This window comes from Protopterus annectens, chromosome 10.part0 (genome assembly GCF_019279795.1).
Source record: "Protopterus annectens isolate FY-2018-M chromosome 10.part0, PAN1.0, whole genome shotgun sequence".
Taxonomy (NCBI): Eukaryota; Metazoa; Chordata; order Ceratodontiformes; family Protopteridae; genus Protopterus; species Protopterus annectens.
In genome coordinates, this window is record NC_056744.1 from 757,499,501 (window position 1) to 757,515,357 (window position 15,857).

General features: G+C 37.3%; 1 protein-coding gene across 3 annotated transcripts in view; it reads left to right on the plus strand.

Annotated features, from left to right (window-relative positions):
- Positions 1 to 15,857, plus strand: part of LEPR (leptin receptor) — a 1,381,011-nt gene that overhangs the window by 915,303 nt on the left and 449,851 nt on the right. For all 3 annotated transcript variants that reach the window (XM_044085570.1, XM_044085571.1, XM_044085569.1), the window contains exon 5: positions 10,262 to 10,434. In XM_044085570.1, coding sequence (XP_043941505.1) covers positions 10,262 to 10,434 — 173 coding nt within the window. The remainder of the gene's footprint in view (positions 1 to 10,261; positions 10,435 to 15,857) is intronic.

Consider the following 15,857-nt stretch of genomic DNA (forward strand, 5'->3'; position numbering starts at 1 on the left):
ATCCCTAGTGATATCTGCATTGCTTACTGTACTTATTTCCTTGTTTAACTTGAAAGAAACTTACTGTTTGTCGTTTTTGCATTTAAGTTACCTGAAACACATTGCATTTAAGTTACCTGGCACTTGCTCACTAAAGCAATTATATAAGTCAGCACTAAAATATTAAAAGCACTACACCCTCACAAACTCCCCTTGAGTACCTCGTTCCCCATTGGCCTTTTTTTTTCAATTATAAAGGAATTCCCAATACTCTTCTAGCATGTCCAAAGGTCAGTTGTCAATCTCCTCTCCGGTCCAGCTGGTGAATCTGGGAATCTTGAGGCAATGTTACAACTGCCTCATGTACACAGACAACCCTCTCCTCCTCCCAACAAATTCCAACACATGTGAGAGATGCAGCCATATAGCCATACTGGAGGCTAAGCTCTCTCAACTCAGTACTGGCGAAACCAGTCAGGAGGAGAAGGAAACCACACTCACTACAATTCCAGTCTCACATAGACCTACCATGACAGCAAACCAAACACATAAACACACAAAAACATACTCGGAGGCTCTAAATAAAAATCTGCCTAAGCAGCAGAGACCTCCAAAGCAGACACCCAAGCAACCACTACCCCAAAACAAAACACGTGCAACACATAGCTCACAAAGCCAGTGTGCGAACAGTTACAGCCCTTAAGGCTAAACAACACACCTGATACACTTGTAATAGGTGACTCTATCGTCAGGCACACTGACGTCCCACTCACCAGGCTGAACAAGGAGAAGGTCACGGTGAGCTGCCTGTTGGGCGCTAGGATCTGCCACATAACACAAGCACTCAGGTCACTCCAAGGCAAGTACAAATATGACTCAGTCATTGTCCATGCTGGTGTGAATGACCTGAGACATACCTCCCTGGACTACATGAAAAGAGACATAGAGGAGCTCTCTGAGCATGTAGCCCAGGCCGGTATGACACTGACCTTGAGTAGCATCTTACCCTCACCAAGAATGATGCCACAGTATGAAGACAAGATGATCAATTTCAACAATTGGCTTAAGTATTTGTGTCATTCAAAGGGGATCCAATGCCTGTCAGCCTGGGATGACATGCTCGACAAGCCACGATGCTTCACTAGGGACGGCTTGCACCTGTCACCCCTGGGCTTTTGGATATTGGCAAAGGCTCTTGCTACCCCCATAGTGCCTTTTTTAGGCAAGGCTCAAAAGACAAACCCACCACCATAGGTATAGGTATCACAAGGGATAAGAAACTAAGAGTAATGCTACTTAATGCCAGAAGTCTAAACCTCAAGATGCATGCACTCAAAACTGTCCTTAGCATGGAGAACATCGATATCTGTGCAGTAACAAAAACCTGGTTCAAGGCTCCAGGGAGCACCCCAGCACTACCAGGTTATACCTCATACCATGCTTTTCGGCCCCAAAACTTGGACCGTACCACAAAAGGAGGGGGAGTATCAATATTCGTCAAAGATACCCACACCTCCAGGTTGGTGGCACAGCACGAAGCATCAGAGACTATCCATGTGCAACTAACGGTGGGTAAAACTGCCTTCCAGTTTATAGCCTGCTACAGACCACCCTCCCAAACCCAGGAACCCCACTCAGCCTTCCTGAGAACACTGGAAAATATGAAGGTCTCTCCAAACACCATTATATTGGGCGACTTCAACTACCCAAACATAGACAGGGAGCATTACCCTAGCCCAAAGGTCCCTAGAATTTCTAAACTCAAATGCTATGGAACAACTTGTTACCACTCCCACAAGAGGGGAAAACATACTGGACCTGATCATCACCAACATGGGGACTCTATGCTCCAGACCAAAAGTGTATCCCTCACTGGTAAGATCAGACCATAAACTAATCTCACTGGATATTCACATCCTGACTCCACCCTCTGCCCTGAAAACCACAGTGAAAAACTTCTCTAAAGCAAATTTCACACTCCTCAAAACCGAGGTGGAATCCTTCAAAGCCCCCGGGCCTGTGGAAAATACGGCCCAGACCGCAGAATCCTTTATAAACGCATTCTATGAACACCTTCAGGAATGCATGGATCATGCAATCCCAAATAAAACCAAGACCCAATCCTCCAAAGGCAGAAGTCCTGTCTGGTGGACCCCAGCCATAAATAAACTATACAATAGAAGGAGGAAGCTACTACATGATAGAGCAAAATCCCAAAAAGGGAAGGCATCTCTGATCAGTATTAGCAAAAAACTACGGGCACTCATAAAATCGTCTAAGGCCAGCTTCGAGAGAAAAATTGCACAGGACACTAAGGATAATCACAAGGCTTTCTTTAGTTATGTTAGGAACCTGGGTGGGAATTCCCAGATATGCCCAGAATTAGTCCAAAATGACAAAAAATACACCGAACCCACAGACATTGCCAACATCATAGCTGACAGGTTCAGGGCAAACTCCCCTCCCTCCCCACCAAAAGGGCAAATATTTATCCCAGCAGAGTGCTGCCCCCCTGACATCTCAGATGCTCAGGTAAGAGCTGCCCTCTCCAAAGCAAAAAACACAGCATCAATGGGACCAGACGGTGTCCCGGGCTACGTCCTACATGAACTCCAAGAAGAGCTAAACCCAAACATAAAACTACTGTTCAATCTTAGCCTTACTACAGGATATGTACCCAAAGAGTGGTGTACAGCAACAGTGGTCCCTCTCCACAAAGGTGGTGCCTCAACGGATTCTGGAAACTATCGCCCCATAAGCCTGACTAGCTTAGTCTGCAAAGCTATGGAAAGGATCATCATGGACCTCATAAATAAAGATATTGGGGACCTACAGACACTGGATCCTACCCAGTTCGGCTTTGTTAAGGGCAGATCCTGCCTCTTAAACCTGGTTGATTTCTTTGAAACAGTCACCAAGGCCATTGACGAGGGGAAGGTGGTCCACACAGCCTACCTGGACCTCGCAAAAGCCTTCGATACAATACCCCACTCAGGCATTATAGATAAGCTCACCAGCTTAAATATAAACCCCTATGTCACTAGATGGGTTGCAAACTGGCTCAAGGACAGAACCCACATGGTTAGAATTGCTGGAGCCATGTCAGACTCCAAACCAGTTACAAGTGGCGTCCCACAAGGCTCAGTCCTGGGACCTCTCTTGTTCGGTATATATTTCTCGGAGGTACAGGTCAACACGGAAGGACTGTGGCTGACTAAGTTCGCAGATGACTGCAAACTGGGCGCCATAATCAACTCTCCAGCCGACACAAGCATCCTCCAAAAGGGCCTTATAGAAACAGACAACTGGTGCCAGAGCCATGGCCTCAAGCTAAACGCCAAAAAGTGTATAGTCATCCCCTTTGGCAAAAACAAAGTGCCCAGAAATTACAACATAGGTGGTAATCCATTAAGTACAGAAGAAGTAATTAGGGACCTGGGGACCCAAGTTGATAGCAATCTCTCATTTGACAACCACGTGGCCAAAGTGGTTAGAAAAACATTTTATATAGCCCACCTAATCATGAAGGGATTCACATCTGGATCAGGGGAGGTCATCGTGCCTCTTTACTCATTCCACACAGGCCCATAATTGAGTACAATGCCCCTTTCGGGATGTACCTTACCAGACACCTGCAGCAACTGGAAAGACCCCAAAAGTACCTCACCAAGAGGATCATAGGGCTCAAACAGATGCCATATGCTGCCCGGTTAAAGAAACTCCAGCTCTACTCAGTGGCATACCGCCTGCTCAGAGGCGATCTGTGCCTGACGTATAAAGCCATGTCCAACCCGGAATTAATGGACATGTTGCACCTCAGAAAATCCAAATCCCATCGAGCTACGAGCTCGAGAGACTTAAACCTCAGCACTGAAATAAATAGGACATGCTGGAGGGACAGACTCATAACCCAGAGGCTCCCTTCACTCTGGAATAAAATCCCAGTCCAGGTTAGGCAGAGTCCCTCATTGACTCTCTTCAAGAGGAATCTTGATGAGTGGATGGGAGATCGTAGGTTTACCCCGGGTATCACTTCTGTGTCACTGTTAGACAGAGGCACAGTATACTAACCTCGAAAAAGGGCATAGCAAAATTAATTTAAAATGGGTAGCAAAAGCCAAACACACTCTGGCTAGGCTTATAAATGCCCTAGGGCAGATAGCCTAGTATGAACCTATGAACCTATGAACCTATAATATTGAAAGTAACAATAGAGGATTTGTAATTTCTGACCTCATAGACTTCTGTTGCTGGAAGTCTTTGCTATGGTATTCATATAGGTTAATATAATCATATACATCATGAAATACTGTGACCTGATTTAAAAAAACAGTTTTTTGGTATAGCTTTATGGAAGCAGGTTATTTAAAATAAAATTATTAAAACTTAGACACCAAAGAAAATTTGAATGTGTCCATGTTATTATATCTTACTGGATTTTGCCCTTCCATATAATTATATTATGTTGGCTGAAATTTACTTATTGAGCATTCTAAGAGAAAGTGTTGTCTATCTATCTGAGATTTGCAGCTATTATGATATTCATAAACATAAATATATTTTTAAACACCACTGACTGGAGACAGAATATTTACGTTTAAGTTTAGACTATGGTTAGAAAGGGAAGCCAAAAGTCAATGGTGGAGCAAGTTTAGGGGCAGATTCAATAACACCTACACTATGTGCACATGATATGGATTCAAGAACATCTGTACCATTTTTTTGTGCTTACTAGTCACTCAGAAAGATTATACTTAATGTACATGTAGTCTACTTTGTGGTAAGCCTTATGAATCCCTGTTAATATTTAAAGGTGCAAGAAAATCAGTGGGAAAACTAAAATTAGGAGGAAGATGGTGTGAGTTATGCCTGTGTTGTCTATTCACTTAGAACGATGTACACTTAGTGCAGGCGTCATTGAATGCCGGGGCAGGTCTTTCATTGTGAGGAGTGAAGAAATAAATATTGCTGTTGTCAGCAAACAGCTGCATAGACTACAATGACACATTTGAAATTTGGAAAACAGAGAGAAGTAAGAGATTTTAACTTAATGCGCAAGGATTGAATATGGAGACTGAACAAATAGGAGACAGGAACCTTCATTGGTAAGTTCCATTTCTAACTAACACTGTATTGTTGAACATACCATTGACATACATTTTGTCTGAGGGGTTGAAATGTAAGACACAGACAGATGTTATACCTGAATAAGGAAATCCAGGTTTGTGCAAAACATAGAAAAAGAAATCAATTGGTTAAAAGCTTTGTATCATAAACAAAGGTAAATGTGAGAGCAGAAAAATATTGTTTGATAAGAAAAAAACAAATATATGGGTAATATTACTTCCCCAACCTCTGATACCTATTCTAATTGCCAGTCAAGCATGTCGTTTAAGAGTTATCCCTGGCGTCAAGTGTTCCCACACAACCCTATCTCCAGTCTATATAAGAGCCAATCAGGCACTACTTTTGTGTAATTTCCCTGTGTACAGTGTCCCACCTATAAAGTGCTGCACGCTCTGCACCTTAGTTCTGGCGGTGTGTGGAAGTATGGCTGCCACCTAATCCTCCTCCCCACAAATTTATTACACACACACACACACACACACACACACACACACACACACACACACACACACACACATACAAAACAGCTAACTCCATACAGACATGCACACATTCACCCATACATGCATCCACACAGAAAAACACACCTAATCCAGCACCTCACTATCCCCCTACTACTATCTCCTGGGCAGACACTCACCTGTGCATATTCTCATGCACATACTTCCTAAATGTAACTCACTACTAAACCCACCAACATTTACCTCTACTATAATGGCTGTACAAAGCCATTTGATCATGTTCACCATCATACAGATATCTTCTCAGAGGCACTTCTCTCACTAAAACTGTACCAAAGGTAAGTAAAAGTCAAACCACATAGAGTACCAGAACCTCAAAGAAAGATAATGGCAATAAGTTTGGAAGTGAGGAAGATAGTTAAACTTGGAGTTACTGAAGAGTTCCAAATTAAAAAAAAAAATACTCCAATTGTCTTAGAATATGGGCCTAAAACACTATTACGGTTTGTAAAGTCTTCTGGAAACTGAATAAGCTGTCCAGATAACATTTGTATAATTCCAACAGAGAGTGGGTTCATGGACAACCCATGCGGGTGACACTGAATCATCTCAGACGCATACCTGTTAACCATCTGTTTTGTGTTTTGACAAAACAGATATCAAAATTATGAAGATTTGATTAGTTAAAGTGTGTGTGTGTGTGTGTGTGTGTGTGTGTGTGTGTGTGTGTGTGTGTGTGTGTGTGTGTGTGTGTGTGTGTGTCTCTATTTCTCTGTGGAGCTTTTTTCTCCGGGCCTCCACTGAAAATAGACCTGCTTTTAGTCGGACATTCCTGGTAAACAAATGTAAATAAATAAATATATATATATATATATATATATATATATATATATATATATATATGAAATACACACACACACAGTGGTGAAATTATTATCATTAGTAATTGTTGCCGTACAACAAGAGATTTGCCAGTTCTGTTTTGTCTTGGCTACCTTCTGTGCTTAAACTGCATATATCTCATGTTCAAATTAATTTTCTGCAGGTATTACAGCTACCTCTTGCATTCCAAACACTTACAGTAGGTAGACTGGTGATTCTAAATTGTCTACACTGGTGCATGTAGTGTACTTGATATAAAATAAAAATGGCAACCTAGTTTGCTCCCTACTTTCCAACTCCTAGTAAACTCTGTGGATGGTAGGTGGTTGTTCAAGTCAGATATGAGGATATGCTTCATCAACATTGTATGGATGGTATGTGACATATGTGAGATATATATCTAAATCTATACTCTATCTATTGATCTATATATATAATCTGAATATATATAAACACATATATACATACACACACACAAACACATACACATATGTGTGTGTGTTTGTGTGTGTGTGTGTGTGTGTGTGTGTGTGTGTGTGTGTGTGTGTGTGTGTGTGTGTGTGTGTGCACTTAAACACAGTCCAAAAAATGTGAGCAGTTTTCTAAAATGTACAATGAGAAAATTTAATTATCCGACTCAAGTAAAGACTCCAGCACTCAAATGCTTATGTGACATCATTCATTATTTTTACAGGAAATTCAAACACACTTTCTCTTCTAGTCAGATTGCACTTCTGATACTACAAATGAAAACCATCTGTGAGTCTGTGTATGTATTCCATTGAGTTACTTCTGACAACTGGAGTCCTATTTACAAATATATATATATTTATATATATATATATATATATATATATATATATATATACGTGTGTGTGTGTGTGTGTGTGTGTGTGTGTGTGTGTGTGTGTGTATGTGTGTGTATATTTATCTCTCTTTCTCTCTCGCTATAGATATATGCTTGAGTGCGTGTGTATGTATGTATATATATTTGTCAGAGGCTCAGCAAATAGCAGACTTACTTTTTAGAGAGTGCATGAAGACAGTATGTTGTATTACCCCACTAGGTTCCCAGGTTTATTTTCCACTACAGACAACACAGTAGAGCATAAGAAGGATGCTGACATGTGAGTATGCCCTTCTTCAGATGAGATATTATGCTGAGGTCTCATGTACTTGAGTGGGTGGCAAACCAAGTAGATGTAGAACATCCTGTGACACATCAAAAAGAGTGCGGGAATTTACCTGCTGTCTTCGCCAGATTTACCCTACTTAGAATGAATGCAGTCTCTGGATACCAGACATAAACCTAGTGGAGCCAGAACAGTTATTAAATTGTAAAGTGAACAAAGTAAATTAATAAATTAAAAAAAAAAATACATACATAAAAACGGTCAAATTCCAAAATATTAAAGCCAAAAATCTAAAAGCAAGATCACTGAATTGAAAAAGTATCCCAGATAAAAATACTACCATACATAATGAACTTACTGTTAGTGGTCTTTTCAGGGCTCATTCCCACCTGCATCCCTCCACCCCAAACGTCTAAATCCATGTTCAAATAATACTGGGGAAGGGAATACGTCTCCAAACAAATATTGACTGGTCTTAAGCAGTCACTAGTAAACTAGAAATAGTCCCAATATGTATAATGTATCCATGGCCCCAAAAGCCCATTCAGTACTTAATTAAACTAGCTTGTAGTATCTGCTATCAATATTATATATTAATAATATTCATTTAGATGTCACCTATCATATTTTTGATAATACATATTATTGTGTTTAGATGATATTTTTCAGATGAAAAAATGCTTTCAATGAGAGTGCATACATGGGACCTCTAAAGTCTGACACAAGAGACAAGCAAAGTTTTGTCCAGTAAATTTGGACAACACTGATAATGCATTCTTCATAGAAATAATGACTATTGCAAATGTATTTTTCAGCATGTGATTGAGTCATCAAATGGCATTATATTCTGAGGGTATTTATGACATTATCTAACATAACATCCATTACTGTTCTAGCTTTAATCTATTCAATTACACTATCAGCACATTAAACACTGTTATTCATTCTTGCCACCAGCATCATCTTTCTGTTTGTCTCCAGTGACATACAAACTTCCTCAATTATGACTTCTTTCTATCACACATTGTATGCATCACTCTCATATACAGTTCACTGCACAACTCAGGCTTTCTGCACTGGCTTTCAGTGATATTGAGGACAGGCTGAAAAGCATGTCAGTAGCATAATATCTGACAGTAGAACTGGATTTATTGTTACTGTTGTTTGGATGTTTGACATCTCTGCATTTGGGCCTGCTGTTATTAAACTATATTGTGTTATAATGAATCATTCTACAATATTTTTGGGGGATGAAATGCTAGAACACATCTATAGTATTAAGTTCTAATTTGATCTGTGTTGTATGTTTGTGAAGACTCATCCATAATTGTAGATGTATTATAAAACCCTTAAAATGTTTTAAAAATTGAAGCAGAAAAGGTAGAGTATATGATGTCACTGAAGTATTAAGAAGTTATTTTGCTTAATCCAAACCTTTTTTCTATGTTTTGCCAAATTTTAACTTTAGAAATATTTTTGTACAGTTGATTGCACTTATAATAGAAATCTGGACATTGACTGGAACATGTCCTGATCAGATGTGAAAGCATCTATGTAGCAGTACATAACGAGTTCCTTTGAGATTGTGTATTTAGATGTGGATACACATCATAAAACAATTGACTCTACTTCTGCCAATAAATGATGCAGGAATTTTCATAAAAATGTTCACTTTACTGTTCATCTTCTTTTTAATGTAGTGTCAGAAGTGGCTATGCATTTTTTTATCTTCCAAACAAGCATTTATTTTTGACTTTAGCTCTTGAAAAGCAGCTATTTTTACAATTCACCTTTCTAACTAACATTTCCTTAGAATTCAGTTTTCTCCATATATTTTCTTTCTGACTACCTGACTGGCAGTGAGAAATCACATCTGTAAGTAGCCACTAATTTTATATATATATATATATATATATATATATATATATATATATATATATATATATATATATATATATATATATATACATACGTATACACACACACATATATATATATATATATATATATATATATATATATATATATATATACATACACAAGCAACATTTATTGATGTCACCAATGTTTTGAAATAGCTAAATAACTTAAATGAGTAAAAATCCATTTCACACAAAGGATTATTCAGCAGGTAAGGAATAATCAAAAAGATATGTTATTTTTATTTTCCATCACATCCATACCTCTCAACCTCATAGTGCAAGAAATCAGGACAGAGCCCAACAAAATTGGGGGACAAATGCCTAAAAATAGGGGCAGATTTTAAATATTCCTCTTATAGACGTAGAAAGTTGCTAGAGTAACAGGGATTGTTTTAACATACATTTACTGAAGAATATGAAGTCTGAAACTCAAACACATGTCATTATTTAGTGACTTTAGTCCTCAGATCATCTCAGTGATTTGGCAAAAAAAGACAAGTTTTATGAGGAACAGTCAAAAAATATGAGCCAAAAAGCTGGACATTCTGCAGAAATCTGTACAGTTGAAATGTATGAATATCTGTGACTACAGTTTCTGAAAGTGTATACACTAGTGATAGTAAATCTGTGAGTGAGTTGCTGTATTAAACCTATTAAGTGTCACAAGAACTTATGCATGAATGAAAGAATGAAACATGAATTATGTAGCCATTTGTATGGGAGTAGTATATTCATGGTGATGTTTTTTTCTTAACAGAGTGGATATATCGGTGGAAAGGACTAAGCAGCAAAACTGCAGCATATACGATTACTTTGAATGTGTCATACCTATCATCAACACGAGTCAGTCTTACATACTGTGGATAGAAGTAACAGACAGTAAAGGCAGTCTTCGGTCACCGCCAATGTTGGTAAATCCAACAAGCATATGTACGTTTTCTTTTTTAACTACAACTTTAGTTTTTGTCAATAGTATAACCACTGAATGTTGTGGTTATCTATACTTATATGAACCAGTAGCTGACATCAAAGTTGATTGGGAAAACAGATTTCCATACTTAATGTATTTGCAATGTAATTAAAATGGTAGGATGTATGACCTGTAAGGAGATATGCATGCTTTCAGATTTTATATTATACCACCTAAGTGCAGATATATCTATTGAAGATACAGTCTGGACAATTTACAGATGTTTCTGAAATATCATGGCCATTAATTTTTTTATAAAATATTAAGCCACACCTGAGATACAATCCGGTTTCAAATGCATGTTTTGAAATGTGCTTGTGCATATATAATTCTGCATGCCATGATTAAGTCCATATATTATATACAAAATACTCATTAGCAGAAGAATTTTGTCAATCGTAACTGTCATTTACCTATTCAGGAAAATTTGCAGCAGAATGTCTATAGGGCATTTTTAATAATGACTGTCCATCTCTTTGTTTTAGCTGAAACTGTTGTAGTGTTCCACATGAAATCATGTAATTTGTTTACATTTTTGGATAGTTGGGACTGGACTGTAAAAGGGTCACAGAAGTAGAAGTGAGCTTCAGCTGATTTTTGCAGTCTTGTTTAATCTATAGTTAAATCTCCTCCTGTCGAGCATCGCCATATGTTTCATTTCTGTACTCTTTGTCAGTCAGTTGTCATTATATTTATGACATCCTTCTAAATTGCTACCAGACAGAGAAAATATGACTTCCATTTACCTTTGTATTGAAAACATGGCCCACCAGGACTGGAATGCTATGTTAAAACAAGTGCAAAGTGAGGAGATTGAAATATGTAACCTTTCTGGTAAATAGGAATAGGTAATCTACCTGACAATCAATGAGCTTCCCACATAACAACATGGACATTACAGACAATTCAGGCAGATGTATCCCCTGGCCTGGTCAGTACTAAGGAAGAGCATGCAGAGAAATATACTCTAGGTTTACATTAGTATGAAAATAGTACCAACTATGTCCATCAGCATCAAAATGGGAATTGGACCACAAAACACCATCATAACTAAACATTTTGCACAGCTCAAAAGTAGTTTGAAAACCATGAAATTGCAGTTTGGGATCAGAATCCCACAGAACATTACACTCCTCCTGGGTTTATGGATTAAAATGCCTATTACATGACAGAATTTCTCCTGGTATACTTGTAGTATCACATCAGGTATACACAAGGTATTGAGGGGCTGGCAGTATTTATGTGTTCTCAGTAACTTCAAAACAGGTTCAGTGGTCCTCAGATTTCATAGATAAAATGGTTCATTTATATTGAGTATTGCTGAATCTCATTACCTGTCCTGGCAGAGAGGGTATCCCTATCATTTGTAGAGTTGGCATTGCATTGGATAATATGGGGTACTCTGTCCTCTTTCATTATGTCATATAAGAAGTGAAGATGGGATTTAATATTGGTGTAGTGTTGCAAGATGGGAGCAGTTTCCATTATGCTATTCTGATTGTTTTGGAATCTGGTGCAAATGTTCTACAAAAAAACAAAAGACCTTTATTTTGAGTAGCAACAAGATGACAATCACATATATGACTGGGTTAAGCAGGCATGATATCAGAACTAAAACAATATGTATTTTGCCTAAAAGTTGTGCTAACAAGAACACAGCTCTAAAACTATGAAATGCAGCCAAAAAGGTTAAGATGCAGCTTTTACATTAACTTTATCTTTAGAAGTATAACATTTTCCATGTTCCAATAGAATAAGAGTATCACTGTGGAGATCCTTCCTACAAAGCTACCACAGTGGTGAAATTTCAGTTCTACTGTGGTACAATGTCATACTGAGAGTGGAGAACATTGACCTAAGCCAATGTCAAAATGTAATGAACTGTCTTGTATGCCACAGAGCAAGAGATAGTGAGACTAAAAATCATGCTATGCCAATGAATTTCATTGCCTATTCCTAATGTACCATGAGTTGTACTATGAGCTTTATTAAAACCATTTAATATCCACTAGGTTCCCTGACATCAGCCATCAATAGAGTGCTAGCAGTTTGTCAGATCTGACAATACAATCATGGCACAAACAAGTAAATGGACTGGTATTCCACAGCAGGATTTGTTAATTGAAGGGGCAGACTGTGTGTATTCTCCAAATCTGGCCATCAGAAAGCAACCAAGACCTGTATTAGTAAATATGCAATCCTACTAGCAGAAAGAGTTGATCCTGCCAAAATTAGAACAGAAGGGCAAATAATTAAAATTTTGAGACATTAGAATATTTGTGGAAATGATTATTCACTGTACACCAGGTAGAAAAGAAACACATTTATTCTAGCAATCAGGGAATGTTGAGAGGCAGGTGTGAGATGCAAGCTACTGTATCTAATTATATTCAGAATGTTGTTTTCTTGTGGAGTATAAAATATTTTTTTGTTGGAGAAGAGTATAAGGAGGAAATACAAAAGTTTATTTAAGAAAAATGTGACCCATCAAGCAGTGGGGGACTTTGCTTCTCATTCTTCTAAAAATAAAGCTCATAGAGAGACTTTGCCAGTGAAACATTTTCCAGTGTTGCAAAGGAAAATGTTGAGAAAAGTAGAATAGCTGAGTAGAAGAATTAGGAATACTTTGGAATTGAACCATAGTTTGGAGTTTGGAGATGTAGATGAACAGGATGAAGACCAGCAGCACAAAATTTAGTGAATAAATGTGAGATTACAAAGCATCAGTCACATTTGTGAAATATAACTGCACAAGAAAAACTTAGAAAAAAGGACCTTTGTTGACTTTGTTAAACTTGTCGGGGACGTAAACACTGTTTGCCCTACATCATGTCATGAATATTTGGAAAGATACAAGTTTTAAGTGGAAACAAGTAAATAAGAGAACACTGAATGTAATGAAAAGTTCTCCTTTAGCAATAAATGTTTAGCATGACTTTAGACGCTTGCAGCTGAGGACTTAATTTATTCTTATGTTTTTGTTATGGTTCCATGGAGGTAAACTTACTATAGAAAGCCAAAGAACTGGTTTCTCTGAGGCTAAAAGTTAATATTTTCTGAAAGCATGTACATTGTTTTTCACATTTGGGAGGGGAATAAAGATATAACAAGCAGACATCAATTATTGTAGGTAGGAGCAAATACAGTAATAACTCATGGATAACTCTAATTCTAGGTCAAATAATGCTTGTGTATGCAGCTGTTTATTTAGAAGAATTTTCCCTATTAGGGAAGATGTAAATGGTTTTATTTGTTAGTATTAAGTTTCCAGGTTATGCGGGTGTTCTGGGAGTGTGTTTGCTTCTTTGTTTGAAGATTTTTATTATAACAAAAAGTCTTATAAAATGTGACATGGATTCAAATGGAGAGGATGACAAGCAACTGTATAAAAGATCAACATGCCAAACATTAGATGGGTGCATGTACGATGAAAGCTAGAAGTAGACATCTAAAAAAGATGTTGCATATAACAATTGGGAATAATAACTTCTTATTACATCAACACTTTACTTATCTTGGAGTGTGAATGGTCCAGCAGGTACAGACTAAAAGGAAAGAGTACTGAATTATATGATGAAATGTAGAGTGCAAGTAGTAATGGTACATGAAACACATTTGGAAAGAACTGTACATGTACATTGGATAAAGAAAGGACTTCAGGATAGATATTTGGCAGAGCAATAGGGAAAAAGGAAAAGAGGAGTACTTATACTAATTGCTACAAGAGCTCCAATAGTGATCAAAGATGGAAACAAAGATAATAATGGTAAATTTGTAGTTTTAAGGAGCTACTGGCAAGGAAGGAGCATGACACTGGCATGTATTTATATTCCACCTATAACTATTATTATGGAGCTTAAAGAAATTTGGAGAAATAGTTAGCTTTCAGCAGATAATATTACTTATAGTTGAGGACTGGAATTTGATTTGCAACAGTGAAGATATATCTGGGAGGCCTATAAGAAAAAATATAACAGAAGAAGGTAGCTATCTGGAGAAAGTTCTGACAATATTTGGCATGAAAGATGTGAATTCACTAGTAGGAACTCCACATTTACATGTTAGACTATATATGAATTATATTTCACAGGAAGATATCCATTGAACTGAAAGTTTTGACACACATCCAAAACTATTTTAGATCATGCACCAATAATAACTAAGCCAAAAATGAAAGTAAATGAAGTTAAACTGAGACACTGGTGCTTTCCCACCTGTTCGTTAAAAAGAGGGCAATTTAAGGAATTGGTACTGGAAATTATTCAGGAGTTATTAAAGAAGATAAAATGTTCTTCAGAAGTTACAATGAGTGAGTGGGATAAAAATGAAAGTAGAGTTTAAAAATAGTGTAGAAATAAAAGAAAAATAGTTGGATAAGAAGTAACAAGAATTATTTAGAGGGGCTGACAAATGTTAATGTATTATAAAATAAGGGGAATCTCACAGAAAAGGACTGTTAAAGAGAAAATAAAGGAGTACCTGTATAATATGCATGAGTTTAGAAAGATTGCTATTAATTGTTTTTGATAATAACTCACGAGCACAAAAATGTTTAGCACAACGACTTCAGCAAGAGAAAATAGAAAGGGTTGTTGCCAAACTTAGGGAACATATAACAAGAAAAATAACCTGAGTTGCAGTATAGGTATTAAGGATATTTTGGAAATTATATGAAAATGTGTATAAAGTGGAGAAGTGTACACATCAAGAAAAAGCAGAAATGGAAATACTTAGTGAAGACTTAAATATGTCAAGGTTAGAGGCAGAGGAGGCTCTTTGATAAGCTGTGTGAAGAACCAGACAGAGGTTTCCCTTTGTTATTCAAATTATATTTAGAAGCATTGGCAAGGAAATTAAGGCACTCAGAAATTCAAGGATATAATTGGTATGGTAATCAAGAAAAAATGAATTTTATTTTCAGAGGATATTATTTTGCACCTGATAAAACCAGAAAAGGACATCTCAGTGCCATGAAACATGTGAGACAATTTCAAATTGTTCTGTGATATAAAATTAATGAAGATAATACAAAGACTATAGCTTTAAACTGTGTAACGACAGTTGAATTGGTTCAGCAATACCCCATATTTATGGAAGTATAATAAAGTAAAGAATTTAGGAGTGTGAGTTAAAAAGGATTCTGTTATGGCAACTATGGATTTGTGTAAAGAGACTAAGCAAAAGGTGATACAGAAACTGAGAAACTGAAAGCTTTTGTCTATGGATATGTATAACAAGATACAAGCTATGCAATGTTTTTGGCCCTTTTAGTTTTATACACACATCAAGCATATCTTTAGCAATTAAAGTAAAACTTGTGGATAGTAATTAATGAAGAGCTGAAGTGTTTTATCTGGGAGAGAAAGATGGCAAGAGTCAAGTG